The sequence below is a fragment of the Panthera leo genome, chromosome A3 (assembly GCF_018350215.1).
Source record: "Panthera leo isolate Ple1 chromosome A3, P.leo_Ple1_pat1.1, whole genome shotgun sequence".
Taxonomy (NCBI): domain Eukaryota; kingdom Metazoa; phylum Chordata; class Mammalia; order Carnivora; family Felidae; genus Panthera; species Panthera leo.
This window is the reverse complement of record NC_056681.1, coordinates 1,383,976-1,410,125: the sequence shown is the minus strand read 5'-3', so window position 1 is coordinate 1,410,125 and position 26,150 is coordinate 1,383,976. Positions and strand designations below refer to the sequence as shown.

General features: G+C 61.6%; 1 protein-coding gene across 1 annotated transcript in view; it reads left to right on the top strand.

Annotated features, from left to right (window-relative positions):
• Positions 1-342: 342 nt before the first annotated feature.
• The window catches only part of NTSR1 (neurotensin receptor 1), a 45,932-nt gene continuing 20,124 nt past the window's right edge, over positions 343-26,150 (top strand). The window contains 2 exon segments of the mRNA XM_042930461.1: positions 343-1,021; positions 1,024-1,082. Of these exon segments, the coding sequence (XP_042786395.1) occupies positions 370-1,021; positions 1,024-1,082 (711 nt within the window). The 5' untranslated portion in view covers positions 343-369.

The following is a 26,150-nucleotide window of genomic DNA, read 5'->3' as shown; positions in this document are numbered from 1 at the left end:
CGCGCCGCGCCGTCGCCCGCTGAGCCGAGGCGCGGAGCCCGGGAGGGCGCGGGCGCGGCGGGCGGTGTGCGCGGAGAGCGCGCGGGAGGCGAGCGCAGGCGAGGGAGTGAGCGCGCCGGGGCGGCCGTGCGTGCGCTCCGCTCGGCGCCACAGGCTCTCCGCGCGCCCGGGACCCGCGGGGTCCGGAGGTCGGGGGAGGAAGCCCGGGCCGGCGGGGAGCGGGAGGGCGGCCCGGCCCCCCGCCGCCCTGCGGCCGGCGCGCCTCGGGCGCTCCGGGTGGCGCTTCCGGCTGGACGGCGCGCCCGCTCTCGGTCTCGCGCCCACCCCGCCGGCTTCCTCCGCTCGGTCCCCGCCGGCGCCGCGCCCACCATGCGCCTCAACGGCTCGGCGCCGGGTCCGCGGGGCGCGCCGGGCGCCAAGCCCTTCCCGCTGCCACCCTCGGGGCTGGAGGCGGCGCTCCTGGTCCCCGGCTTCGGTAACGGCTCGGGCAACGAGTCCGAGCGCCTCCGAGCGGCGCCCAGCAGCGACCTGGATGTGAACACGGACATCTACTCCAAGGTGCTGGTGACCGCCGTGTACCTGGCGCTCTTCGCGGTGGGCACCGTGGGCAACTCGGTGACGGCGTTCACGCTGGCGCGCAAGAAGTCGCTCCAGAGCCTGCAGAGCACGGTGCATTACCACCTGGGCAGCCTGGCGCTCTCCGACCTGCTCATTCTGATGCTGGCCATGCCCGTGGAGCTGTACAACTTCATCTGGGTGCACCACCCCTGGGCCTTCGGCGACGCCGGCTGCCGCGGCTACTACTTCCTGCGCGATGCCTGCACCTACGCCACCGCCCTCAACGTGGCCAGCCTCAGCGTGGAGCGCTACCTGGCCATCTGCCACCCCTTCAAGGCCAAGACCCTCATGTCTCGCAGCCGCACCAAGAAGTTCATCAGTGCCATCTGGCTGGCCTCGGGCCTGCTGGCCCTGCCCATGCCCTTCACCATGGGCCAGCAGAACCGCAGCGCCGACGGCCATCACCCGGCGGCCTGGTGTGCACCCCCATAGTGGGCACTGCCACGATCAAGGTCGTCATCCAGGTGAGCGGCCGCTTCGCGCGGGAGGAGGGCTGGGAAGAAACGGGGGTCTCGCGGGGGGGCCACGGTCGGCAGGCTCTCCCTCAGGGAAGCTGCGGGCTTCTCTTTCCCCCACCCCAAAAGTAGTTTCCAGTCTGTGTCCCCCTCTGGGACAGCGCGCTAGAGAACGTCACCGGGAACTTTTACTCGGAAGCTGGGAAGGAGATGGGGGGCAGGGGGTCCTCAGGATCAGCCTGCCCCCCTCTTCCCACCTTGCACTCCAGAGCGGCCAGACCTTGCCCCCCATCTCATCCCCTCCTTCTATCCAAGGGGGCTGGGCCCTCAGATCAGCGAGGTCTCTGAGGGTCCACGGATGGGCCTCAGCCGTCTCCAGACCCCGGTGTGCATGCCGGAGCCCATTCCTTTCATCGGCTTCTGAAAAGGCTGTGTGACCCCAAGAGGCCGGGTCCCTCTCCTCTGCAGCAGAGCCCCCGGGGGTCAGCACTGCTCCCCCCCCTCCCCGGGCCTCCTGGCTGCTCTGCCCCCTGCTCACAACTTGGGAGGTGGAGCCGAGCCTGATGCCCTGTGGGGCCGGTTCCTTAGGTGAGCCTCGGTTTTCCCGTCTGTGAACCAGGGTGATCACAGCCGTGGCCTCAAGTGGCAGAGGATCGAGGAGGAAGCGTGTGGGAAGGGCTTGCACGCGGCAGCGTTCAGGAGCACTGGTGCTGGTGAAAAGTTGCTTCTGCTGGGAAGGGCTTCCGGCATTTGGGCGTGGTGGCGGGTGGGGGGCCCGCGTGAGGAGCCCGAGGGTCCGAGCAAGGTGTCGCGAGAGCCCAGGCGGGAGCCCTCCCCGGGAATCGGCCCCGACAAGGCCTCCTGGCAGGTGGGGGGTTCTGGCCCTGGAGACAAGGTTTCTCAGGCCAGGACAGAAATGCCACCGTGGACGGTGTCACGGCCCCGGGACCGGGTAGCCACGGAGGTGCAGGTGGGGTGGGGACGGTGGGCGGGGCCGGGGGCCACTGTCCCCATGGGGCTGTCCTTCCACAGGGCCCGGCAGGACTCATGCTGGGAGTGGGGTAGGAACTGTCATCTGTACGTCACTCCCTGGGCTCTGGCTGACCCACCACGAGTGGCCCCCCCCACACCTGCACTGAGAACTTGTGGCCACGGGGTCCCCTGCGTGGAGAGGCACCCCCACCCCAGCCACACGTAGCAGGGAAATGAGTAGAGCCCAGCCGCCTATCTGCACAGGAGGCGAGGGCGCGCAGGGCCGCATGCAGTGAACGGTGGGAAGTTGTCCCCGCTCCTCCCGGGGCCGAGTCTTCTCCCTTGCCCCTGTCTCGCTCGGCTGGGCCCCGGGGCCACTCCCGCCTGCCTTTGAAGGTATGATGTGGCCGTTCAGGTCAGCAAGTCGAGTCAGTAGCACTCGCTGCCCCCACCCCAGGAGACGCCTCCACTCGGACCCCCGCCCCTTTGGCTCTCCTTGGCCGGGAGTGGTCGGGTTTGGATCGTCAAAAACAAACCACAGCAGAGCAGACTGGGCACGCCCCCCCCCAAAGCGTCCTCTCCATTGGCCCCACGCGATCAGACGCCTCAGTGACACTGCTTCACCTCTCAAAGGGCCGTCTCTCTGAGTCCCTGTGCTCAGAGGGTGCCACGCCCACACTGCCCAGGGCGTGTCATTCGTCCAGGATGTCTGCTGAGCACTGACTACGGACAGGCCCCACTTCTGCACCCACGGACATAGTGCTGCCCCAGCATTTACCAAACGCTCGCTGGCTTCCTGACGCCCCCCAGATCGGCCGCAGCCTTGTGCTGGGAAGGACTGATAGGGCTCACTCCAGGCGCCCTTCCCTCCGTGCTGACGGCCCAGGGCGGACGGCAGGAGTGTGGCCGGGCCCTTCTACACGACCCCTCCGTCTCAGGAGAGGTGCCCCCGGTTGACGTTCCCCCCTCGGGCCTCTGGGCCGCTTGGCAGGATGGGGGGTGAACGTCCACTGGCTTTTAAGCAGCGACGTCTGCCTGGCAGGGGCTGGGTGCTTGCGTCCATCCGTGCGTCGCCCTCTCACCGGCCATGGTGGAGGTGTGCAGCCGTTGGCCGAGCGAATGGTCCCTCTTTCCAAAACGGGGGCCTCTCCCAGCCTGTGTGTCCCCCAGGAGGCCACCAGCGTCCCCCCCCCCCCGCCGCCCCTCCCCACCATGCGCACGAGCCCATGCTGGGCACTTACATGCAGAACCTAGTGCTTAGAAATGAGGTGGTTCAGTCAGATATGTGAGCAGCTTAGAACAATGATTGCCGAACACGTCTTGGCGTTATCTGAGCAGGTAGCCTGGAGCTGGACCGAGGGGAGCTTGTACAGAGGGCAGGGCCACGGCCGGGCCAGCGGAGACCCCAGGCCCTGGGCCCCGAGTTGACAAGGGCGTCTGGCAGGAGGAGCCCACGGAGCTTGCCACGTTCCCTAATCCGGTCCCTCCTCTGGCCCTAGGAGGGAACTGGACTCAGTCTTTCCAACGCACCGTTGGTTCCAGTGCAGCCGTCCTGAGTGAAAGACGCGTGTGTGCCAGCCACCGAGGGGCCCTCCCCTTAGAAAGCTCCTCTGAGAACCTTCGCCTCCACCGTTCGTGCAGGTGTCTGCCCGGGGTTGGGCAGCGGGCCGCACAGGTGGCCCTGCTCCTGTGGATCTGCCCTGGGCCGGGTCGTGTTGGGTCCCACGCAGCCCTGCCGGGTCCCTGCTCTGACCTCAGCCACACTCTCTGTTGCTGCTCGGGTGGGATGCCGATCCCTCCGGCGAATGCGTCCTGAGCACTGAGTGCGGCGAGTTCCAAAGACGGTGAGCCGAGGGGACCGGTGACCGAGGTGGCAGACGCCTGGGGGGGTTGTGCGTCTGGTTCAGATCTGACCTGGCCGGGGGCTTGTCCAGCCTCATAATCCCGGCGGCCCCCAGCCTGACCCAGGACTCAGCAGCAAATATGCCGCCTGCCCCAAGGCGGTCGCTAACCTGGTCGCCAGCTCTGCCTGGTGCCGACCCCAGCTCCCTAGACTCATGTTGTCCCCATGTGTTCTCCCAGTTAGAGAAGGAGGGAGGGGAGGCGCTGACCTCCGGACCAGTGTTCTAAAGCCTGGGGACTGTGGCCACGCGTAGGCAAACACATACAGGTGCACACACAGAGACACATGCATGAATGTGGAGATACCCAGAGACACACGGACGCGCACACGCATGTGCATCGACATGCAAAAAGGCACACGCAGACACGTATGTGCTCGTATTACACATAAACACACGTGTGTGCTTGCACACAGAAACACACGTGCACAGACACTTGCACACATACATGAGCACACGTGCACACAGGTTGCACACGCACACACAGACACATGCACACGTACACGAGCACACGCAGCTGTACTTGACCGTGTGCCCGTGCAGCATCCTGTCCACACGGCAGGCTGTCTGTGCGGCTCAGTTAACAGCAGGTGGTCTGGGAGACCCCATCTTTTCTGTCAAAAGTAGGGAGGCCTCTGTGCTGCTCGGGGCACAGGATCAGGGGGACCGGCGTGTGCAGCACGCTGGTGAGGGAAGCTCAGAACCCATCCTTCTCTAACAGGTGCCGTGCGCATCGGTCCCCAGGATCAGGGTCACCCCAGCCCTCGGTGCTGAGGGGCATGACTGGGCAGAATCCCAGGGACCCAAGCGAGCGCTCACGTGGTGCCCCGAGGCGGTCTTGCCCTGTCCCTGGCGAATGTCCTGGGGGCGGTAGGGCCTTGCCTCCGGGGAGACCTGGTTGTGCTGGTTTTTGGTAAATGTATGGTCTCTGTGATGCTCAAACCAGCGGCAAAGTGTGTCCGCCCTCGGAGAAATCTGCTCCGTGGGCAGGGCCGGAGGGAGCCCGGAAGCCTCCCGGGGCAGAGCGACCCCGCGCGCATCGCCGTGCCCGGGCGAGGGCAGGGGCGGGGGAGCTGAGGCGGGGACGGCCCCCCCTCCGAGCGCAGGGCAGGAGCCGGGGAGCCTGGTGGGCACCAGCCAGGGCTCTGGAGCTGTCACTTCATTGTTGCTGTTTCCAGCCCCTGCGGGCCTCGCAGCAGCTGCGTGGCCGAAGGATCCTGCTCCTGGGGGCTCCCTGCTCCTTTGTTCACCTTCCTAGACAGGCGTGTCCCCGGCAGGGATACACCGTCTTTCCCGAGGAGCAGGGGCGTGGGGGAGGAGCTGGCGCCCCGCACCCCCCTGCCCAGAGCCGAGGCAGCTCCGTCACGCGGCCCTCAAGGGCTGACGTGGCTCCGCGGGGGCAGAGGCAGCCAGGACCTGCCTCCACAAAGTGGGAGAAAATTGGATCCAATAAAATTAGACCAGGAGGCATTTTCTCAGGGCCTCTGTCCTGTGGCACCTCGATTCTCTGTTCCTGCCCCTGCCTGTGAGCCACAGGCCCGGTGGTCGCGGCCGGCCGGCCTCAGTGATGCTGGCACTCTCGTGGGTAAAGGGTAGCGAGCCGCAGGGTCCCCACCAACGTGACAGTGCGGTGGGGGACGCGGCGGATGCCAGAGTGCCCAGCTCCCAGCTGGTACCATCACTTCCCCCCCCCGGGCACTGAGGGCGCAGCGGCCCCGCCAGAGCATGGGTCCCCTTCCGCCTCCTAAGTGAGGGACCTCCTGAAATCAGGGCCAGTGCCCTGGGGATTAAAGAGACGGGGCCGGTAAGCCCAACGCGGGGTTTCCAGTTAGACGCTGGGCCGGAAAGGGCAATCGCCGTGAAGGCTGCGAGCCAGCTGTCAAAGCCGGGCACTGCCCAAGGGCAGAGTGGCCACCGAGGGAGGACAGGCTTGCAGGACAGGCGGTCCTGGGGGGGGGGGGGTGCCTGGCAGTGGGGGGAGGGTATCCCACCTGCTCATGATGTCAGGGCTGGGGGGGGTGGCGGGGCTTTGTTTCCCTCCAGCACAGAAGGAACAGCCACACACCCCATCTGGTCTCCCAGCGGCTTGTGTTACGAGGAGAAAAGGCATCTGAAGCCTTTCTTGTTTTCCATTGTGGTGACGCACACACAGCAGATTACCGGTTCAGCCGTCCCCACCGCCAGCACTCGGCCGTCAGTCGGGAAGGGCTCTGCGTCCCCATTAAATCTCGCCCACTCCCACTTCCTGGGTCCAGGTTTGACTGCTGTCCGCCCTCGTCTGCGGGGTCTCGGGCCTTTCCTCGCCCGTGAAGCGTCGGGGTCCCCGAAGGAACGTGCTGAGCGAAAGCAGCACCGTCAGAAAACCACCGACGTTCCAGAAAAGGGACAGCACTGGGGACAGATGAGTGGCTGACGGGCTGGGGGCGGGGTCGACTTTGGGCCATCAGTGTCCTGCCTCCTGACTGGTGTCCCTTACGTTCAGGGCTTTTATCAGAGCTCGTGGAGCTGTGGACTGAGGGGTAATTTCATGACCGAATTACGTGTCAGTGAGTACGTCAGGAACCAAGCTGAGGGCGCTCGGAGACCTCACCCCGTGAAGGCCCTGGGGGGCGCCAGGTCCCCTCTCATGGTCCTCCTGAAGGCCCAATGGCCCGGAAGGACCCGAGGGGTCCTGGGAACATTCGCGGGGAGCTCAAAGCCCGGCAGCCCCGTCTCTCCTCCACTCGCACCGAGAGCCAGGCAGGTGCTGGGGGCCCAGGAGGCACAGGGGACGAGGGCCTGACTCCCACACCCAGAGGAGCACAGTGTTGCCAAGCTCACGGCCCTGGGCTCCGCCTGGGCCCCGGAGACCCCTGCCGTCCCCAGCAGCCACCGGCAAAGGTGCAGCCACTAGGGGCCGTGTGGCCGGCCCGGCCTGGTGCCATCTGGTGAGGGCCGGGCTCCTCGGGTCCAGCCAGGAGGCTGCTCCCCTGCAGCCTGCGGGACCGCACCCCTGCGTCATCACCCTGGGCTGGTGTGGGGGCGGGGCAGGGGCAGGGGGGCAGTAGGGCCCCTCGGGGGCACGCAGCACGGAGGCCTCACCGCTGGCCAGCCGCAGGACCCTGGGCAAGCGACATGACCTGCACCTCATTTCTTTGTCCACCAGCTGCGGGTGGCGGCTCGCGGCCCAGGGAGTCAGGACACTTGGGGTGCTTGGGACGGCCCCGGGCGCCGCGCGAGGGCTCTGTGACGCGCACACCACAGAACGGTGGCGTTCGTGGGGAGACCAGGACCCCCGATCTGTGGTTTTAAGGCAACAAGAGCTGCTCTCCTCCCGGGAGGGTCCTCGTCCCGGGGCTGGGAGCTGTTTCTGTCATCCGTGTGCGTCCACGCTCTGGGGGTCCTCGTGCACCCCCCGGGTCCTGCCAGAAACCTTTATTTTAAAGTTTACCCCTAGAGGGGCTCCTGGGGGCTCAGTCGGTTAAGCGTCCAACTCTTGATTTCAGCTCAGGTCATGATCTCGCGGTTTGTGAGTTCGAGCCCCGCATCAGCCTCTGTGCTGACAGCTCAGAGCCTGGAGCCTGCTTGGGATTCTCTCTCCTTCTCTCTCTCTGCCCCTCTCCCGCGTGCACACACGCTCGCTCTCTCAAAATAAATAAACTTAAAAAAAAATTTAAGATCTACACCTAGTAAAAATCACTTTCTTTTTGCTTCCTTCCAAGTTCTGGCAAACGCACACAGCCCCGTAACCACAGCTCAGAGCATCGCGGCCAGTCTTGTCGCCCCAAAGCCTTGTCTTGTCCTGTTGCTTTGGGGCAGGCATGCCCCGTCCCAGGATCTGTTTTCCTCCCAGCCTCGCGCCTTTTCCAGAATGTCACGTAAATGGAGCCTCACGGGGCGTCACCTCCCGAGTCTGGCTTCTGTCACTTACCACGGTGCTCGCTGTTGTCTGAGTCGAGAGCTCTTCCTCCTTTTATGGAGGATTCCGTTGAAGCTTGGACCACGTCTGTGTATCCGTTTGCCCGGTGAGGGGCACTGGCTCGTTTCCAGGTTTGAGCAGCAGCTCGTCCTCGGTTCAGGCTTCAGTGTGAACGTGCGTTCTCATTTCTCCGGAGTGAATCCTGAGGAGGGAGCCGGGTTGCCGGGTCATACGGGAGGGTGTTCGACCTTTTAGGAAACGGCCAAGCTTTTCCCAAGTGGAGGTGCCGTATGGAACGTCCAGGCGCTCTGCGGCTGCCCGCACCTGCTGTCGTAGGCGCGACCCTTGTTTTCCTCTAGCCCCCAGGGGCGTGCCGTGGGACCTTGAGGTTTGGTTTGCGTTTCCCTAATGATCGGTGCCGTGGAGCGGCTCACCACGCTCTGTCCGCGCCTGTGCGCCTTCTCTGACATGTCGGTTTCGGTACCTTGCCCAGTTTTTATTTACGTATTTTTTTCATTTTTAGTGTTTATTTATTTTTGAGAGAGAGAGAGAGAGACAGAGCACAAGCAGGGGAGGGGCAGAGAGAGGGAGGGAGACACAAGATCCGAAACGGGCTCCAGGCTCCGAGCTGTCACCGCAGAGCCCAGCGCGGGGCTCGAACCCACGAACCGCGAGATTCTGACCTGAGCCGAGGTCGGAGGCTTCACCGACGGAGCCCCCAGAGGTTTTAAACTGACTTGTTTTCTTACTGAATTTTGAGAGTTTTGAAAACTGCATACGAGTCCTCTGTGCAGATACGTGCTTCGCAAGCATTTTCTCCCCTGTGGTTTATCTGTGCATCTTCCTGACCTTGTTTGTCACAGAAAACAGCTGTCATTTTGACAGACTCCAACTTATCAGACGTTTTAACGAATCACACTCTTGGTGTTGTGTCTAGGAATTCACGAAGATCCCCTTCCCCGGTTCCTTCCATCATCTTCGTCATTGATGTTTCACATGCAGGTTTATGATCTGTTTTGAGTTCATTTTTCCACGGGGTGAGCTATGGATGCTTTTCTTTTCTTTTCACATATTCACATCCCAGTGGTCAGTGCCGCTCGAGAAAAGACGATGTTCTCTGCGCTGAAGTTTTTTGACACCTCCATCAAAAGTCACCTGACCTCCCGTGCGGGGCTCTGCCCAGACCTTCCTCTGTCTGCGTGTCTGCGCCGTCCCTGCCCCCAGACTGCCTCCGGCACCGCAGCCTTGCCGGGGGGGGGGGGGGGGGGGGGGGGGGGGGGGGGGGGGGGGGGGTGGTGGTGTTCCAGACAGAGGGCTCCTCGGTCCTCCTGTTCTTTCCCAGAAGCGCTGTGCTACTCTCGTTCCTTTGTTTTCTATGCAAATGTTAGAATCAGCTTCTCAGCGTCCACAGAAACGCCCGCAGGGGTTTTGATTTAAACTGGGACAGTGTATGGCTCAGTGGGGGGAGACTCGGCATCTTAACCCTGAGACATCTGGTCCCCAAGTACAACGCAGCCCTCTGTTCGGTTAGGTCCCCTTGGCCGCGGTTACTGTGCCTCTGCCGGCACACAGATCCTGACGTGCTTGGTATTCGTGTTTGGGGTTATTGCACACGGGCTTTTAAAATTTTTTCTCTTTCCCGTCGTTGACGGCCAGCATAGAGAAATGTGAGTGGGTTCGTGGGTTGATGTGTGTCTTGTGACCATGGTAAGTACACGTATGGATTCTGCAAATAATTTTGTGGGTTCCCTGGGGTTTTCTGTGCAGGCAGTCCTGTCGTCTGTGAATAGAGAAAGTTTTATTTCATCCTGTCCAATCTGTATGCCTGTAATTTCCTTTTATTGCCTCATCGCACCGGCTGTGACTTCTGATATGTAATCTGAGCAGAAGAGAAAATCTCCCGGCCTCGTTCCTGATCTTGGAGAGAAAGTGTTTGTGCTTTATAATTAATATGAGGTTTTTTGTTAAGTTTTTAGTAGATGATCTTTATCAGATTAAGAAATTTCCCTTCTATTCCTAGTTTGCTGAGGGTGTTTATCATGAACGGATGCTGAATTTTGTCCAATGCTTTTTCTCCATTATTGGTGTGATCGTATGATTTTTCTTCCTTAGTTAATACGGTGAATTACATTGATTAGTGTTTTGTTGTGGTAAAGCGTATATAATATAAAATTCACCATTTTAGCCATTTTTAAGTGTCTGTTTCAATGGCACTGAGCACACCCACATTTCAGTGTGACCGTCCCCACGACCTGCCCTCAGGACTCCTTCATCTTCCCAGACGAGAACTCGAGAACTCGGTCCTCACACTGCCCACCCCTGCTCCTCCTGCCCTGCCCCTGCCCCATCCACTGCCCCCACACCTGCCCTGCCCTCTACTTCTGCCTCTGTGGACACAACTACTCTGGGCGCCTTGTATCTGTGGAAAATGTTGACTGATTTTTAATGTTGAACCAGAGTCACATTTCTTTATTTTTTTTTTCAAATTTTTATTTAAATTCTAGTTCATTAAGTCGATATTGGTTTCAGGAGCAGAACCCAGTGACTCATCACTCACATACGACACCCCGTGCTCGTCCCAACACGTGCCCTCCTTCGTGCCCATCCCCCATCTAGCCCGTCCCCCACCCCCTCCCTCCATCAACCTCAGTTTGTTCTCTGTATCTAAGTCTCTTATGGTTTGTTTCCCTCTCTTCTCTTCCCCCCCTTCCCATATGTTCCTTAAATTCCATATATGAGTGGAATCATATGGTATTTGTCTTTCTCTGACTTACTTTGCTTGACATAATACTACCTTCTAGCTCCATCCATGTCGTTGCAAATGGCACGATTTCATTCTTTGTGATGCTGAGTAGTACTCCGCTGTATATAAACACCACGTCTTCCTCATCCATCATCCGTCGATGGACATGCGGGCTGTCCCCATAGTCTGGCTGTTGTCGAGGGTGCTGCTGTGAACATCGTGGTGCGTGCGCCCCTTCAAGTCTGTATTCCTGTGTCCTTTGCCTAAATACCTCGTCCTGCAATCGCTACGTCGTAGGTCGACCCCAGCCTCACGTTTCTGGTACAAACTCCACCTGGTCATGTCACGTATCGTCCTGTTTGTATGTTGCCGGATTCGGTTTGTTGATACTTGGTTGAGAATGTTTGTGTGTTTGCTCCTGAGACACATTGGTCTGCAGCTTTGGCTTCTTGTATGTCTTTGTCTGGTTTTGGGGTCGGATAATGCTGGTTTCATAAAATGGTCTGAGAAGTATCTGATCCTCTTCTATTTTCTGAAAGAGATCGTGTGGAATTGGTAGTATTCCTTCTTCAAAGGTTTGGTGGAATCTTTCGGGGAACCCGTCTGGGCCTGGGGTTTCGTTGGACGGGTTCTGGCCGTGAATTCAAGGCCCTTCCTAGGTACGGAGAGGGTCCGGGGTGCGTTTCTTCCCAAGTTTGGGCAACTTGTGTCTTTCAGGGAATTGGTCCATTTTCTCTAAGTTGTCAAATTTGGCGGCTTGCAGTTCGTGGCTTGGCTTTGTCACCGGGTCCACCTGTGGGGTCTGTAACAATCCCTTGTTTTTTCCACTCCTGGTATCAGTGGTCTGTGCATTCTCTTTTCTCCCCTGCTCAGTACGGCCGGTTTACCCGTATTGTTCCTCTTTTCTCGATTAACCAGCTTCAGTGATATTTCCTGTTGTCTTTCTGCTTTTGTCGTATTTATTTATGTTCCCGTCTTCGTCTCCTTTCTGTGCCTGGTCTGGATTTAATCTGTTTTGAGCTCCTAGACTTCTCAAGGTGGAAGCTTAGACTCATGATTCAAGGCCTTATTCTTTTGCAGTTTAAGCATTTAATGCTACAGACTCCCTCCCAAATGCTGCTTTAGTAGCATTTCAAAATTTGCAAAATGGGTTCTAATTCAGTCCAACATGTTTTCTGATTTCTGCTGAGATTTAATTCCCTCTGCTCTTTGGACTGTTTAGAATCGTGTTGTTTAATTTGCAAACGTTTGGGGATTTTCCAGACGACACTTTGTCATTGATTTGTAATGCCATATGTTTGGAGAACATGCTTGCGCGATTTCACTTCCCCAAAGGGGTTCACGTTCGTCCGACGGCCCCGAGTCCCGGTCTGAGCTGGCGAGCGACGCGTGCGCCCTCGCAGGGCATGCGCTCTGTGGGGCGTATCACTCTCTGAGGGTTGATTTGGCTGGCCACGTGTATTGTTTAGTTCCAAAATTCCCACTGGTTCTCTCCATCCATTTCGAGAGAGTTGGCTTACCTCAAGGAGCATGGTTCCAACACCTGCCGTAACGCCCTTGTCTGGGAACACCTTCTGCGTCCTCCTGAGGGCGATCTGCGTCGTCTTTTCCAGAAGACTTAGGTTTTCCCGGTTCCTTCAATATCAAGTAATTTCGGATTGCTTTCTGGACACTTAGAATATTGCCGTGGTATCTGGGGTGATTTAGAACCCTCTGGAAGACGTTGAGGTTTTCGGTTGAGTCTCGTCTTTGGTCAGGGAGCCTGTGAGAGCTGTCTGGTGGCGGTGGCTGTGGCGTCCGTCCCGTCTGCGTGCCCTCCCCCGTGCGCCCACCGTTCAGGGTGTAGTCCTGGTTCTTGGAGGTGGTTTATGTCACGGTGCAGTTTTCAGGCCCTTTACTCCGGCTCGCTAGGTGTGTCCCATACGTGTGCAGGTCAAGGGTAACCCCAGGACTGCTGTCGATTCATGCAAGAATTGGGGGGCCCCTTTTCCCACTGTCTCCTTGCCGACACCTCCTCCCACGCTCTGTGGTTTCCAGAGATCCCTTTCTTAGTCCTCTGACTGGGGCGCCAGAGAATTCCGCTTTATTTCCCCCACTGACTTTTTTAGGTGCACCTGTCTCTATTCCTGTAACGGCTGCTCCGGGGCCATAAACGTGCATCCTTAAGTTACCGGCGTCTGATAGAAATTCACATTATACCCGTTCACACCTGACACTTCCCACTTCCTGTCGCTCACCTGGAGGTCTGTTTTAGCCGATTGCTTTTTTTTCTTAGCAGTGGGTCACATTTTCCTGCTTCTTTGCATATCTAGTAATTTTTTATTTCTACTGGGCGTTGCAGATGACGCGTCGAAGAGACTCTGTGTTGTGTTATCTTCTTCCGAAGCGTGTCGGTTCTTGCTTTAGTGGGGCTCTCGGTTGCAGACTGATCATCTCGGTCTACACTTGTCCGTGCAGCTCTGCAGAAAGCCCAAGCCCTTCTAACTGGGGAGGACCCCACCGTAGACTCAGTGTCCCCTGTGGGTTTTGGAGTTGGTTTTGAGGCTCAGATGAGTCGCGCGTGGCCCTCCCTCTGGGGCGTGGCGCTTACTCCTAAGGTGCGGGCTTGCTGGCACCCGAGCGCGACACTCCACGTGCCAAGGATGCCTCTCCCCTCCGGTGCTGCCAGAATGCCGGCCATCTCCCGGAAGGCTGTGTACACAGCCCAGCCCGCCCAGAAGCCACGGAGAGCCCCTCTCAGGCTTCTGAGGACCCCCACCGTGCGGGATACCCCCCAAGTGCCTTCTCTGCAGATTTAAACCGCTCCCGTGGCCCCAGTTTTTGAGTTCTGCCTCTTGACTGGAATAGCCATGCTCCGTCCAGACCGCCACCCCCCCGCCGCCGACTCCTAACGTTGCAATGGCGAAAACACCCCCAAGAAGATCAACACGTGACCGCGGGGCTCACCTGGAGAGTTGCCCCGCCCTCAGCCACCGCAGTCTCGCACTGCGGAGTGTCCAGTGTGTGAGAACAATAGCCCGATGCTCTGTGTACACCGTCATGGCTGTTTATGACAGCGGATTTAGTCCAGCACCCCACGTGGGACGCATCCCTGGAGTTGACACACTGCCTACTTTCAAAAATATCCCAGGCAGCTTATGATAGAAGACTTGGGTTCAAAGGAATTATTAAAACAAAGTTGCAGAAGAATGGCTAACAAAGAAACATAGTTATCCCAGGAACACGAAGTTGAAGATGGCCACTGTGTTCCAGTGAATCTACAGAAGCTTATGAAAGAGTGACGTTATTTGGACTTGAACGTTTTTAGCTCCTTGTCTGCTAAAAGGTGATTTTATTGTAAAGTTCAGTAAGTCTCCCTTGACATATTTAAAGGTTAAGAGCATTCTTCCGCGACTTTTGTGCTCTCATAACTCAAAAAAACACTTCCTCTATTTAAAAAAAAAACAACACACCATTTTCAATCTCCTGAAGTTCAGAGAGTCCTGGGGCTGTAATAATCCCCGCTCGGGAGTGATTAAGTTGTAACCGCTCACGGCAGGCCGGGGGCTGCATAACTTCCCCGCGGTCTGTCAGGACTGCGGAGCCGTAGCCCCCACGGCTCGGGCCCAAGTGGAAGCGCGTCTGGGTCGTGTCACTCGGGAACCCCGAGCATCGGGACGTCCAGGACTCGCCGATGGGGCCAAAATCAAAGATGAGCTCATTTGTAGCTCGTCAGGCGCTGTGCCCAACAGGATGTGCGCGGCTGGAAGCTGTCGAGGGTCGCTATTTATTGCCTGGGGATGAGGGAGAAGCGATCGCATCTGTCCTCACCCCACTCCCGGGATCCCTGGCTCCGGGCTCCCCTGAGCTCCCAGCGGCACCCCCGCCCCGGGAACCCTTAAAGGAAAGGAGCACCAAGTGGGGGCGGGAAGCTTTCCAGCCGGTTTGGACATGCAGCCTGGAGACCCCCTTCTGGACTGTCCTCAGGGTGGGGAACCCTGCACAGACCACTGGCTCCTCCCTGCTCCCCACTCCCCCACCACCAGTGGGGGGAGACAGGGCCAAGCCCCGGAAAAGCGCTTAGACTTCTTCGAAACCAGCTTCTGGTGAACCTCACTCCCTGGCGGCCCCCAGGCGGTCCGCCCATCTTGCCCTGACAGCGGGCCAGGAGCACAGGCACCAGGGTCCAGGGCGGGAGGCAGGATAATGCAGACAGGAGCACCCTGTGAGGAAGGCGTCGAGCAGCTGGGTCCCTGGCAGTCCTGTGTGGCACTTGCAGCGATGCCCCCGTGAGGCGGGAAGGGACGTGACCGGCCCACAGGCCCCTCTGTCCCCCCACGGGCTGGCACGATGCCTGGGCCCCAGACTCTGCCCGGCCCTGAGGCCCATTTTCTGAGGCCAGCCGTCCTCCCGGGAGACTTGGGCCCAGCTGGGGGCCACGGGCTCCGCCTGGGTGCTGGGAGGAGTTAGAGGAGGACAGGGCACTTGCCACGCCCGGGCCTGGGCTTGAGGGGCAGTGGTCTTCTGGGGGCTCTTTTGGCCTCCGAGGCTCGGCAGATTGGGAAAAAGTCCGAGCCGGCCACGCAGGCTGCCACACAGACGCTTGAGCGGCGACCTGGGGTCGGGACGCGCACCCCCGCTGAAGAAGCTTTTCTGGAACGGCGAGGCGCCTCTGAGGCTCCCCATCACACGCGCCCGCTGACGAGGCGCAGATAATTGCAGGGCATTTAGGCAAAGTGAGCACCCGTAAAACCTCTGCAATTCATTTTCCTGACAGCTTGTTTAAGAGACGCCGTCTAATGTGTTAAAAATACCTACGTTTGTGTCGGATCTGAGATCAGCTAGAAGACGCTCAGAAAGCGCCAGTGAAAACCACCGGGGGCAGAGATTCCTGTTTGGAAAAGGCTCCAGCCCCAAACACCTCTTCTGCTTCCGCCTGTCCTGAGGGCCACGGAAAGTGCCGTGGGTCTCGGGAGCCGTGTGCGCGGACCCTGGGGCCACGGTAGCACGGGACCGCGGACCATGCTGCTCAAACTGTCCTGTCCTGCCCTGTCCTGTCGCAGCTGTGGAGGCCAGAAGTCTGAACCGAGGTGTGGACAGGCCCTAGAGGAAGGTCCCTCCCGCCCCTTCCAGCCTCTGGTGGCCCCAGGCGTCCCTTGACCCGTGGCTGCGCCCCTCCAGTCTCTGCCTGTGTCTTCACGTGGTGTCTCCTCTGTGTCTGTGGCTCTCCTCTCCTGTCGCAGGATCACTTGTCATCGGACTCGGGGCCACCCTAAGGCAACGTGATCTCATCTCAACGTCCTTAACTGCATCTGCAAAGACTCTTTTTCCAAGTATGGTTCCACCCGCAGGTTCTGGGCATCGGGGCCCGGACCTACATTCAGTGTCCACCGGTAGCCCCACTGGGCCACAGTTCGTGGCCGGAGGCGGAAGCCGGGCCAGGGCTGCCTGTCCCAGCGGGGGCTCGCTCCCCGCGCACTGCCCGCCGGGCCGTCTTGCTCCCGGGTGCAGACGCAGCACTCTGTCCCCTGAGCCCTTGACCGGCCCCCAGCTCCAGGCCCGGGGCCCCCTGATAGATGCACGGGGAGGAACAGGGAGGAGCGGGTGCAGAGCTCACGGCCCTCCGATGAGATGGTCCCGATCGTCCCAGCGCGACGGGGCTGTGCTCTGAGGGTCTTCAGCTGAGGAAGTGCCTCTGGCCCCCCTGCAAGGATTCGACCCCTGGTGGGGGTGGGGGGCGGCATAGGGAGGGAGGGGACCGCAGCTCAGGCTCGCCAAGGGCCCCCTTTCATCCGTAATCTCACGAAATGCCGGTAGTGACCCTGGGGGGCTGGCGCCACAAATCCGTCTTCCCGCCAAGGCAGTGGCACGTGATGTGGCATCCGTGTGCCCCTCACCCCAGAACCCCCACCTTCTCTGTCGCGCCTGCCCCGAGTGCCTCTCTCCTTTCTCCTGGCCCTGCCCCCCACCAGGCAGGGCCCGCGGGAGACCCGGGAGGAGGCAGGTGCGCTGGGGCACATGTGGCCTGTCTGCCCCTGCCTCGTCTCGGGCGCTGTCTCCACGTGCACCTGCTGGGCTGTCGCTGCCCGATCCCCTGACCCTCGAGGCTGCAGTGGAACGGGCTTCCCCGGCACAAGCCTCAGAATCCTGCGCCAGCCCCGGCCAGTTGCCCTGCCTGCCCACACCTTGTCCTGTCGTCCCGTCGCAGGAAGCTCTCCCACGTGCCAGCCCCAGTGTGCTGACTGGGTCCTGTCTGACTCTGTGCCGGGCCACGAGCTCAGATGGCTTTCACGGCCACACGGGGGACAGGCACCTCTGACGGTCGGGCTGGCCACGGCGAGGGGGCGTTATGTCTGTGGTTCTGGGGCCCAGCCTTCCTGCCCCAAGCCCATGACATTTAGCACAGGTGCAGGTCACTGAGTTTGGGTCAGGGTCCGTGAAGGTGCCTCCACGCAGCCACCGTGAAGGCCACAGGGACGTGCGTGCAGAGCAGGTCCGGGCTTAATTCTGGGACCGGCACCGGGGCGGCTCTGACGTGCTGGGTGGGCCGGAGGGCAGGCATGGATGCTGGGAGCGTGGTCAGGGGGTTGCTCTGGCCCAAAGGCAAGCTGGAAACGTGGGGGGCCAGGCAGTGAGGCCAGGGTGTGGTCAGGGCCCCTGTCTCCCTTCAGCCCGGGGCACGGGTGCCCTTGCCACCCACAAGAGCTCCCCGCCCCGGAACAGGAGGGCTCCAAGCCCCTGTTCCAACCACTGCCTGCGCCTCAGCGGTTCCCACAAGAGCCCAGGGATCTTCTGCTCTGTCCCAGCCCCCAGGGCTTGACCACACAGGAGCCACATTTCACCAAGACTCAGCCGGGTCATCAGCACGTGGCCACTGGCCACCTCCTCCCAGCCCCCAGGCCGGATGCTTTGGTTGGCGTTTAAAGTGTTTAGAACCAGTTTCAGCCCTTTCTGGGGGGCCTCCTGCTGACGTTTAGTGGAATCCTTTCCTGATCTTTGTAACTAATTCACGAGGTAGGTGGGGCCTCAGGATCGATACTTGCCCTGACCTTGTGAGCTGGGGGCAGCACAGTTAGAGCCCCAGCACAGGCCAGGACGCAAGCAGGATGGCTCTCCAGGGCCCCCCTTCGCAGCTTGGGCCCCACTTGCGGGGATTTTCGCTTCCATCGGCAATAAATTAAACGTGTTTTCATTCCTCCTGCCGTGGAGAAACAGCCGCTGTTGGAGAGGGGAGCCCAGAAGGACGGGCTCTTTATGAAGAGAACCGCAGAGGCTCCTGGCCTGGGGGGTTGGAGGCGACAGACCCCCGGCTGCCCCTCCCTCTGCATCCCGTGTCCCCCTCAGAAGGTAGAGCTGACGCCCCCTGCCCCCTGCACGCCGGTCCCGGAGAATCCAGCTGTCCCATGCGGGGCAGGCCGGTAGAGCCCAGGCGTGTTCACAGGCGTCGAGGGCTTTCTTCGTTATTTGGCTGAGTTGGGGGCCAGTGGTGCTATCTCTACGGATAATGGGGCCACCTACAGCCCGGCCAGAACTCCAGCTTGTCCCCTACGGCTGAGCAAAGCTACAGACACTGTCCGATGCTCAAGCCGGCACAGCCATCCGCACGCAGGTGGCCTGCAAACCAGCTGCTGCCTGTGGGTCGGTCCCCTGGGTCCTGAGTCCAGTCGGGAAACCGGCTGGAGGGCGGGGCTCTGGTGCTCGTAAGGAGCGCGTGGCGGAACGAGACGCCTTCCCTGTGTTCACTGGTCCAGAGAGACCTTCCGGTCCGGTTGGGGAACCGGGCCTGGTCCCATCCTCCCCGCTGGGGACCCGTGCACAAAGGCCGCCGTGGCCCCCCACGGCCCCTCAGACTTGGGGGGGGGACAGCCCCCCCCCAGCTCCCCATGCCTTCTCCCCACCGGCACAGCGCCTGAGCTCATCGGCACCGTCCTGAGACGTCCACGTGTCAGGGAGCAGCCCGGGCGGGATCACAGCCCGTCTCAGCCCGGACGCCCCTCCAACAGGTGGGTCCAAGTGCTGCGGCGCGCAAGGCGCGAACAGCTTACCGCGGCCACCAAAAATAAGCGAGGGCGTCACCGCCTGGCACCACGGCCCAGCCAGCAGGCAGGTCCGGAGCCAACTTGGGTCCTCTGTGAGGCCACCGGTGCTCAGTGGAAGGACACCGATGAGCGTCGCCGTGCGTGGCCAGCGGGCGGTGGCTCGGAGCCCTGGGCCGGCCGTGGAGTGGCCGTCACAGGCAGCGGGGACCTGGGTTCCCACAAGGACACGTGTCCCGGGTGGCTGCAGGGAGGGGCTCAGGCTGGAAGCAGAGGACCCTGAAAGCCTCTACAGCGAAGGGCCCAGGCCCAGGCAGCCAGGGGCGGGGCCTCCGTCTACAGGAGCCTCCCGAGGGCCAACTGGGGGGGTGGGGCCCGGCAGGCGTGGGTGTCCGAGAAGCTGCCCGAGTCAATTCGAAAGGGGCCTGGGTCCTCCCGAGGGGTCCAAGGAGAGATGTTGTCCCAGACCAGCCGGGTCTGGGTCCTGGGCAAGGCCAGCAAATGGGCCAGGGGACAGAGCAGCCTTTTCTGTGTCCTGGGCCCCTGGTTCTGTGACCAGTGCAGGGCCGAGCCAGCGCCCGCCCCCCTGTGGTGCTCACTCTGCAGTGAACGTGCGGGCCCAGCACAGCCCTGGGATTTCCCAAAGCCGCAGCACGTAAGGGCCCAACGGGACCCGTGTGGCTCTTTGCCCCCCTCCCAGGGCTCCCTGCGAGGACAAGGGAGAGCAACATTGACTGATGGGCAGGGCGGGCTAGAGCACGGGGAGGGCTTCCTGGAGGAGGGTTGAGCAGCTTCCACGTCTGGGAATGGGGGTGGATTGCTGTGCCCCGTGTGCTCCCCACACCCAGTGCTGGGTGCAGCAGAAGGCAGGTTTGGGCTCCTCGTGTCCCCCCCCCCAAAAGATGCCCACGTCCCCCCACCTGCTCAGCTGGGCCCGGGGTTGCCACCTCCACGAAGCCCTCCACCCCTCCCCCTCACCATCCCCGTGCTCTGCTTCCTCAGTGACGCAGCCCTGAGCCCCGGCGTGGGGCCAGCAGGCGACCAGAGCTCATCTCGGGGATGGACGGCCGGACGCCCCACCCGGGGGTGAGTGAAGCTGGCGTTTTCAACAGTCCGCTCTTGCGGATTCTGACTGTCGGGTTTCTAAAAAATGGCAGAGAGCTCATTTCTCAGCATCCTCTCTGCAAAGCTGTTTCTGTTTCAGTAAGAATTGAAGCCGTTTGTGGCTTTAGCTGCCCGCCAGCCCTCAGACCCCTGCCACACGGGGCCGGCCGGGCGCTCAGTGGAGTGCACGTGGGTCTCTGTGTGTGAGTCTTGCTCAGAGAAAGGGGAAGAAAGAATGTCCGTGCAGGACGAGCTGGCTCTGAGCCGTGCTTTCTCTGCCGAGCGGATGGCAAGGAGTCCCCTCCGGCGGTCACAGACCGGCCGTGTGCTCACGCCGCCCTGAACTGCCTCTGCAGGGCGCTAACACAGCGGTCGCCTCACACAGCGGACGGAGGCGCCTCGGGGCAGGAAAAGGTCTCGGGGTGGTGCTGAGGCGGAGGGGCCCCCAGGGCCATCCAGCGACCCCACCCCACCCCTCCCAACAGCAGTCAGGTAAGCCAGTTGCAAGAGCCAAGGGACAGATGTCCGGCCCTCGGCCCGTCCGCACGGGGACAGCTCTTGGGGCTCAACGCTGAGACGCGACCGTGTCCAAACGTACACTCGATGCCCCTTCCTCAGCCCAAGTAGCTGTCCGCGCAGCCCCAGGAGGGGGCGTTGCAGGGGGCCGGGGACCGGGCTGGGGTGGGGACAGCACTCCCTGGAGCCCCAGGGCTGACCCATCGGGGAAGGCTCTGTGGTTCCCAGCCCCTTGGAAGGGGGCGGCACGAAGGGAGAGCTGAAGGAGGCCCACTCCTCCTGCTCTGGGGCAGGGGGGCTGTGGCGAGGGGCTCTCAGGGTCGCAGGGTGGGGTGGGGAGGGACCCTCAGCCCGATCCCAGGGGGGCCTGGACCAGAGGCTGTTCCACTCTCATGCCAGACCCTCGTGGCCAGGAGTGGCTCAGGTCAGACAGGGCGGTGCCTGCAGCAGGCCGGGCCTGAGCCCTCAGCACGGGGAGGCCTCCGTGTCCCCACGGACACCTCTGTCCGGGTCCCCGCCCAGGCCCAGCCCAGAGGTCAGGCCCTGCCCAAGCCCAGCCTCGGGTAGCAGCACTCAACGCTCGGAGGGTCTGTAACGCCTGCCAGCAGCCGGGGCAGAGCTCAGGGTGACCAGCAGCCAGGTGGCCGTGTGGCCCGGGGGCAGGGGGAGGGCTGTGGTGACATCTGAGGGAGGGAGAGCACCCCTCGGGTGGGCCTGGACATTCTGAGTCCCTGCCTGTGGGCCTCAAACGGACAGCCTCCCTGCCCTGGTCCCATGGGTACAAGGGCAAGAGTGGCTCCTGTGTTCCGTCGGGCTGCTGTGCAAGGCCCAGGACCCTCGGCCCCGGCCCTGGCCTGAGCCTGAGAAGCTCAGACAGGCATCAGCCCTCGGCCTCGGCCAGGCAGTTGAGCTCTCGCCTTCCGCATCTCCAGGCCAGGGGCAGTGGCTGGGGTGCGGGGGTGGCAGCGGCCGGGGGCAGTGCCCACCCCGCCTGCAGGGGCTCCAGGCCTCGATGTGGGGCTGGGAGGTTGTGCAGGAGAAGCCACGGCCGGCTGGGCAGCTGACTCGATGCAGGGGACATCCCCGACCCCTCTGTGGGATCTGAGCTCGGCCCAGCTGGCCATGGGTGGGGAAGGGGCAGCAGGAGCTGAGCCCCAGGGGCCCTGTCCCCTGTGCCCGGGACTGAGGGCTTCCTGCACGTGAGGCTTCAGCGCTAAAGCCGGTATCTCGGGCAAACAGGGCAGGTGCCCCCGCCAAGGGCCAGGGAGGGGGTGCCCACGCTGGAGCTCGTTGGGCAGAGAAGGTTTGAGGTTTAGGTCTTAGCTGGCTTGGGAACACGGCCCTGGCAGGCCGTGGAGCTTGGTGACGAATGCTGAGACCCCCCCCCCCTGAACTGGCCCCAACGTCAGGCCCCACCCTGGGCTCTTGGTGATGCTGGTGCAGGTGTGAGGGCACTGTCCCACCCCCACATCACAGCACTGTCCCCCCTAGGACCTGGGGGGGGGGCAGATTCTCCCCCAGCAATGTGCGTTTTTGCAGGAGGGCCCTATCCTCGGATCGGGGGTGGGGGGGGGTCTTGCGGGCAGAGGGCAGCGGCAGGCCGGATGCGGTTGGCGGGGCCCCGGATATGGTGAAGGGAGAGAGAGGAGAGTGACCCTCCTGTGCTTAGGAAGCTGGCCAGGGGCTGTGGGGGGACAGGTGGGGGCTCTGCCTCGGCTCTGCCAGACGCCTTTGGTCCCTTCAGGGGCCTCTGGAGCCATCGGCCCAGACACATCTGATCCCGCGCCCCGGGGCTGGGGGCCTGGGGCGGGGGACGGACCGCACCCCTCCCCAGTCAGGCGGACGAGATGGACCGGGCTGTTGGGCATCATCAGAGAGACGGAGCCCAGGCGGCGGGGCTGGGGAGAGGCGCCCCATGCCCACTGCAGGGGAATGGCTCCCGGTGTCTGGTCGGGGCTGGGCGGGCTCACCTGTTCGCACAGAGGCACCTGGCAGCTCCTGGCTTAGCTTTTGATGCTCTGATGTTGTGCCCGTTTTAAATGGAACTGGATGTGCCCTGAGGAAGGTGACCACGTGGGTGGGGGCACCTGGGACGGCAGTGGGAACTAGGGGACCCAGTACCTGTTTCCAAACATCGGAAGGGTGTGATGGAGTTCCACCCGGAAGCCAACTCACTTTGTCCCCGGGTCCACGGTTGTGCCTTTTCCAGAATGTCATAGGGTTGGAGTCACACGGTGTGGAGCCTTCTGAGTGGCTTCTGTCACTCAGGGATTCGCGGTTAAGCTTCCTCCGTGTGCCTCCAGGGCCTGGGAGCTCATTTCTTTTTAGCCCTGAATGATCTGCTGCTGTCTGGGTGGTCCCCACCCACCGAGGGCATCTTGGTGGCTTCGAGTCTTGGCGATTACGGACAGAGCTGCCGTAAACACCCGTGTGTGGGTTTTTGTGGGGACGGAAGCTTTCAGCTCCTTTGGGTGAATAGAGGGGTGTTGCTGGGTCGTACGGTAGGAGTCTGGTTCGTTTTGTAAGAAGCCACCACGCCGCCTTCCAGAGCCACCAAACCTGCCGCGTTCCTGCCAGCCGCCAACCGCGTGTGCACCTGCCGTCCCGCAGCCTGGTCCCTTTCTACTCAGCCGTGCGGATCGTCTCCTTGCCTCCCCTGGGAACCCCTCCGCACCTGACGCCGAGCCCCTGCCACAGGCTCCTCTTGTCGTCTGTGGATCTTCTCTGATGACGGGTCCGTCGTCTGCGCAGGTCCGTTTTCTGAGGCGTTTGTTTTCTTGTTGAGTTCTTTGCACATTTTGGCGTTTCCTTCCGACGTTTGTGGTTAAGTTCCCGTAAAACCCACCATGTTAGGCATTTCTAAGAGTACAGGTCCCCAGTACCAAGCACGTCCACTCGCCTGTGCGGCCGTCACCACCAGGACCCTTTCCGCTTTGCAAAACTGACACTGTCCCCCTCGGCCTCCCCCAGCGCCCCTCACTCGCTGTGTCTGTGAGTTTGGCTCCTCCTATAAATAGCACCCGAGTTCTGCCTTTTCGCGACTGGCTTATTTCGCTCCGCGTGACGTCCTCCGGGTTCACCCACGTGCTGGCGGGTGTCAGAATCCCCTTCCTCGTGAGGCTGAATCACTCTGCTGTGTGCGTGGACCACGTCGTGTTCACCCGTGCGTGGGCACTTGGGCGGCTTCCACCTGTCGCTGTTGTGAACGCCGATGTGCAAGGATCTCTCTGACCCTGTTTTCAGCTCTTTAGGGGATGGACCCAGAGTGGAATTACTGGGCCGTGTGGCAGTTTCTTCTTGTTTTGGTTTCGGAGGACCTGCCAGCCGTTTTGCATGGAGGCTACACATGGCCGTTTTACTTCCAAGCAGGCCGGGCCGGGCCGGGCCGGGCCGTCGTCGTGCCGGTCAGCCACGTGGCGGCCGGGTCACGCAGCCTCTGCAGGTCAGGTGTTTCTCAAAGGCATGGACCCCTGGCTGCCTCCGGCCGTCGAGGCTCAGAGACAGCACCGTGGCCCTTTGTCAGTGCCCGTGGCCACTGGGAGCGCATCCCCGATGCTGTCAGCTCCGTGTTTGGTGGAGGACGGGAGGGGGGCGGCCGGCATGTCCTGGGGGGCCCGGCCACGGCCAAGGTGAGCGTCGGTACCAGAGCCCCTCACAGCCCCCTCTGGTTTAAGAAAAGTAGGTCAAACAGGAGGCCTGAGCACCCAGCTCCTGCACTCCCTCCAGCCCTCCTGCCCTTGCTTGGCTCTGTGTCTGGCCTGGTGGGGTCACGGGGGGGGTGGCCCACAGCCATGACGGCTTGGTGAAAGGGACCTCTGGTGGCTTTCAGGTTCCAGAACGTTCTCTGGCGAGAAGCCACCACAGGCATCAGTACGACTTGTCACTTCACTGCAGAGGCGTGGCCCCCCAGGCAGCTGCGTCCTGGGAGCCACGGAAGAGAGAACGAGCTTGGGTAACACACAGCCATGAATATTCACGCCAGCATGGGACTTGCAAATTCCAAGCAATTTAAATGTCATAAACAGCATGTGAATATCTTCCGGGGAGAAGATGTGTCAGAGAAAATGAATCTCGATCACCAGGCATAATGGGGAAGCGGCCTCGGCCTTAGGCGGCCGGAGGCTCCTTCAGAGTCACGGCTCTGGGGGGACGTCGTCGTTGGCGCTGGGTGGGGGAGGGGAGCAGCTGGTTTCCGAGGGAGGCGTTGGCTGACGCTCGTACCCCCACCCCCGTCTGCGGGGACGGCGGCCTCCCGGGGTGTGGACCCCGTCCCCGGTCCGTTCCGGCGTCCCAGATTGGGAAGCTCAGGGCCACCTCCCCGAGAACACGGGTGGGCAGCTTCGGGGAGGGGGGACACTGCCCTGGGACGGCCACTCTCTACTTGGGGAAGTTCTGAGCTGGGTGAGCAGGCATTACTGTGATAAATGTGTCATTCGCGTGTTATCTCAGCGAAGCCCTGGGGCAGACAGCCCCGTACGTGATGGTTCACACCACTAATTACAGTTTTAAGAGATAACTCTGGGGGTCCCCAGGTGGCCCAGTCGGTGGAGCGTCCGACTTCGGCTCAGGTCATCACCTCGCGGTTTGTGGGTTCGAGCCCCGGGTCGGGCTCTGTGCTGACAGCTCGGAGCCTGCTTGGGATCCTCTGGCCCCCTCTCTCTGCCCCTCCCCCACTCGTGCTTGCTCTCCCTCAAAAATAAATAAGCATTTTTTAATAAGAGCTGACTCTGGGCCACCTTCTGGGCTGGGGGCTCCTAGGACTGTCCCCATTTACGGATCAGGAGACTCAGGCCGCGGATGGGGAAGCCATCTGGTCAGACACACAGCCAGGATGGCCCCGGAACAGGTCTGTCCCAGGTCAGGTCTGTGCCGCTGACCCCTGGTGCTCCCCGTCCCCACCCCAGCATCCTGCCCTCGGGGCTCAACTACTTGGAGTAAGAAAGGAGGGTGCCTTCCCTGGCTCGCGCCCTGTGGGCCCCCCGCCCGTGAGACCTCTGGCGCCCTCAGCATCTGGAGAGCTGCCCGTCCAGCACGCTGGCTGGTGTGGGTCACGAGGAGCCTCCAGAGGGTGAAACGCACACCCGCGATCCCGACAGCTGGTGTGCAGGGAAGAAGTCGATATTTTCCGGATATTTTTATGCCGGCTACGTGCTGAAACGATAGTATTTTGGACGTGCTGAGTTGTAAGTTATTTTACTGAAGTTACTTTCACCCGTTTCGGCTCCTACTGTAGCTGCTGGGAATCTTTAAGTCCCAGGGGCTGGTGTTCTCCGGTGGGGCTGCCTGTCTGTGAACACCCAGCTTGTCCCGTGTGCCTTTCCAGAGCCCGTCCACGCTGCCCCAGGTCAGGGCGCCCCCACTTCGGGTTAGCTCGGCCCTCCCTTTGCCAGCTGTCGTGGACTGAATGTTTTTGTCCCTCGCCCCCAAATTCATATGTTGAAGCTCTGACCCCTGGGGGATGGTGTCAGAAGGTGGGGCCCCCAGGACGGGGTCAGCGCCCCTGTACGAAGAGGCCAGAGACCCCCCTCGCCCCTTTTCCACACCAGCGCCCTCAGTCCCGGACCCCCGCCTCCAGGGCTGCAAGAAACAGATTTCTGCTGTCTGTCGGCCACTCGGGCCACGGCTGTGGTCACAGGAGCCCGAGGGCACTGAGACAGTGCCTTCTGCCTGCCGTTCACCCTGGAAGTGCTTCCATGGCTGGAGCGCCAGGCTGTGTCCCCACGCAGCCGACTGGTGGGGACAGCACAAACACGTGTCCCATCATAAATGGCCATGCGCCGGCCAAACGGAAGGTAAGCTGTCCCTCCAGCCCGCCGCATGCTTACCTGGTGCTCAGGGACACCTGGCCTCTGTCTGTGCCAGAGAGGTCGGCCTGTCCCCTCCCGGAGCTCCGGACAGCCCCCTTCAGTTACGCAAATCGCCATAAGC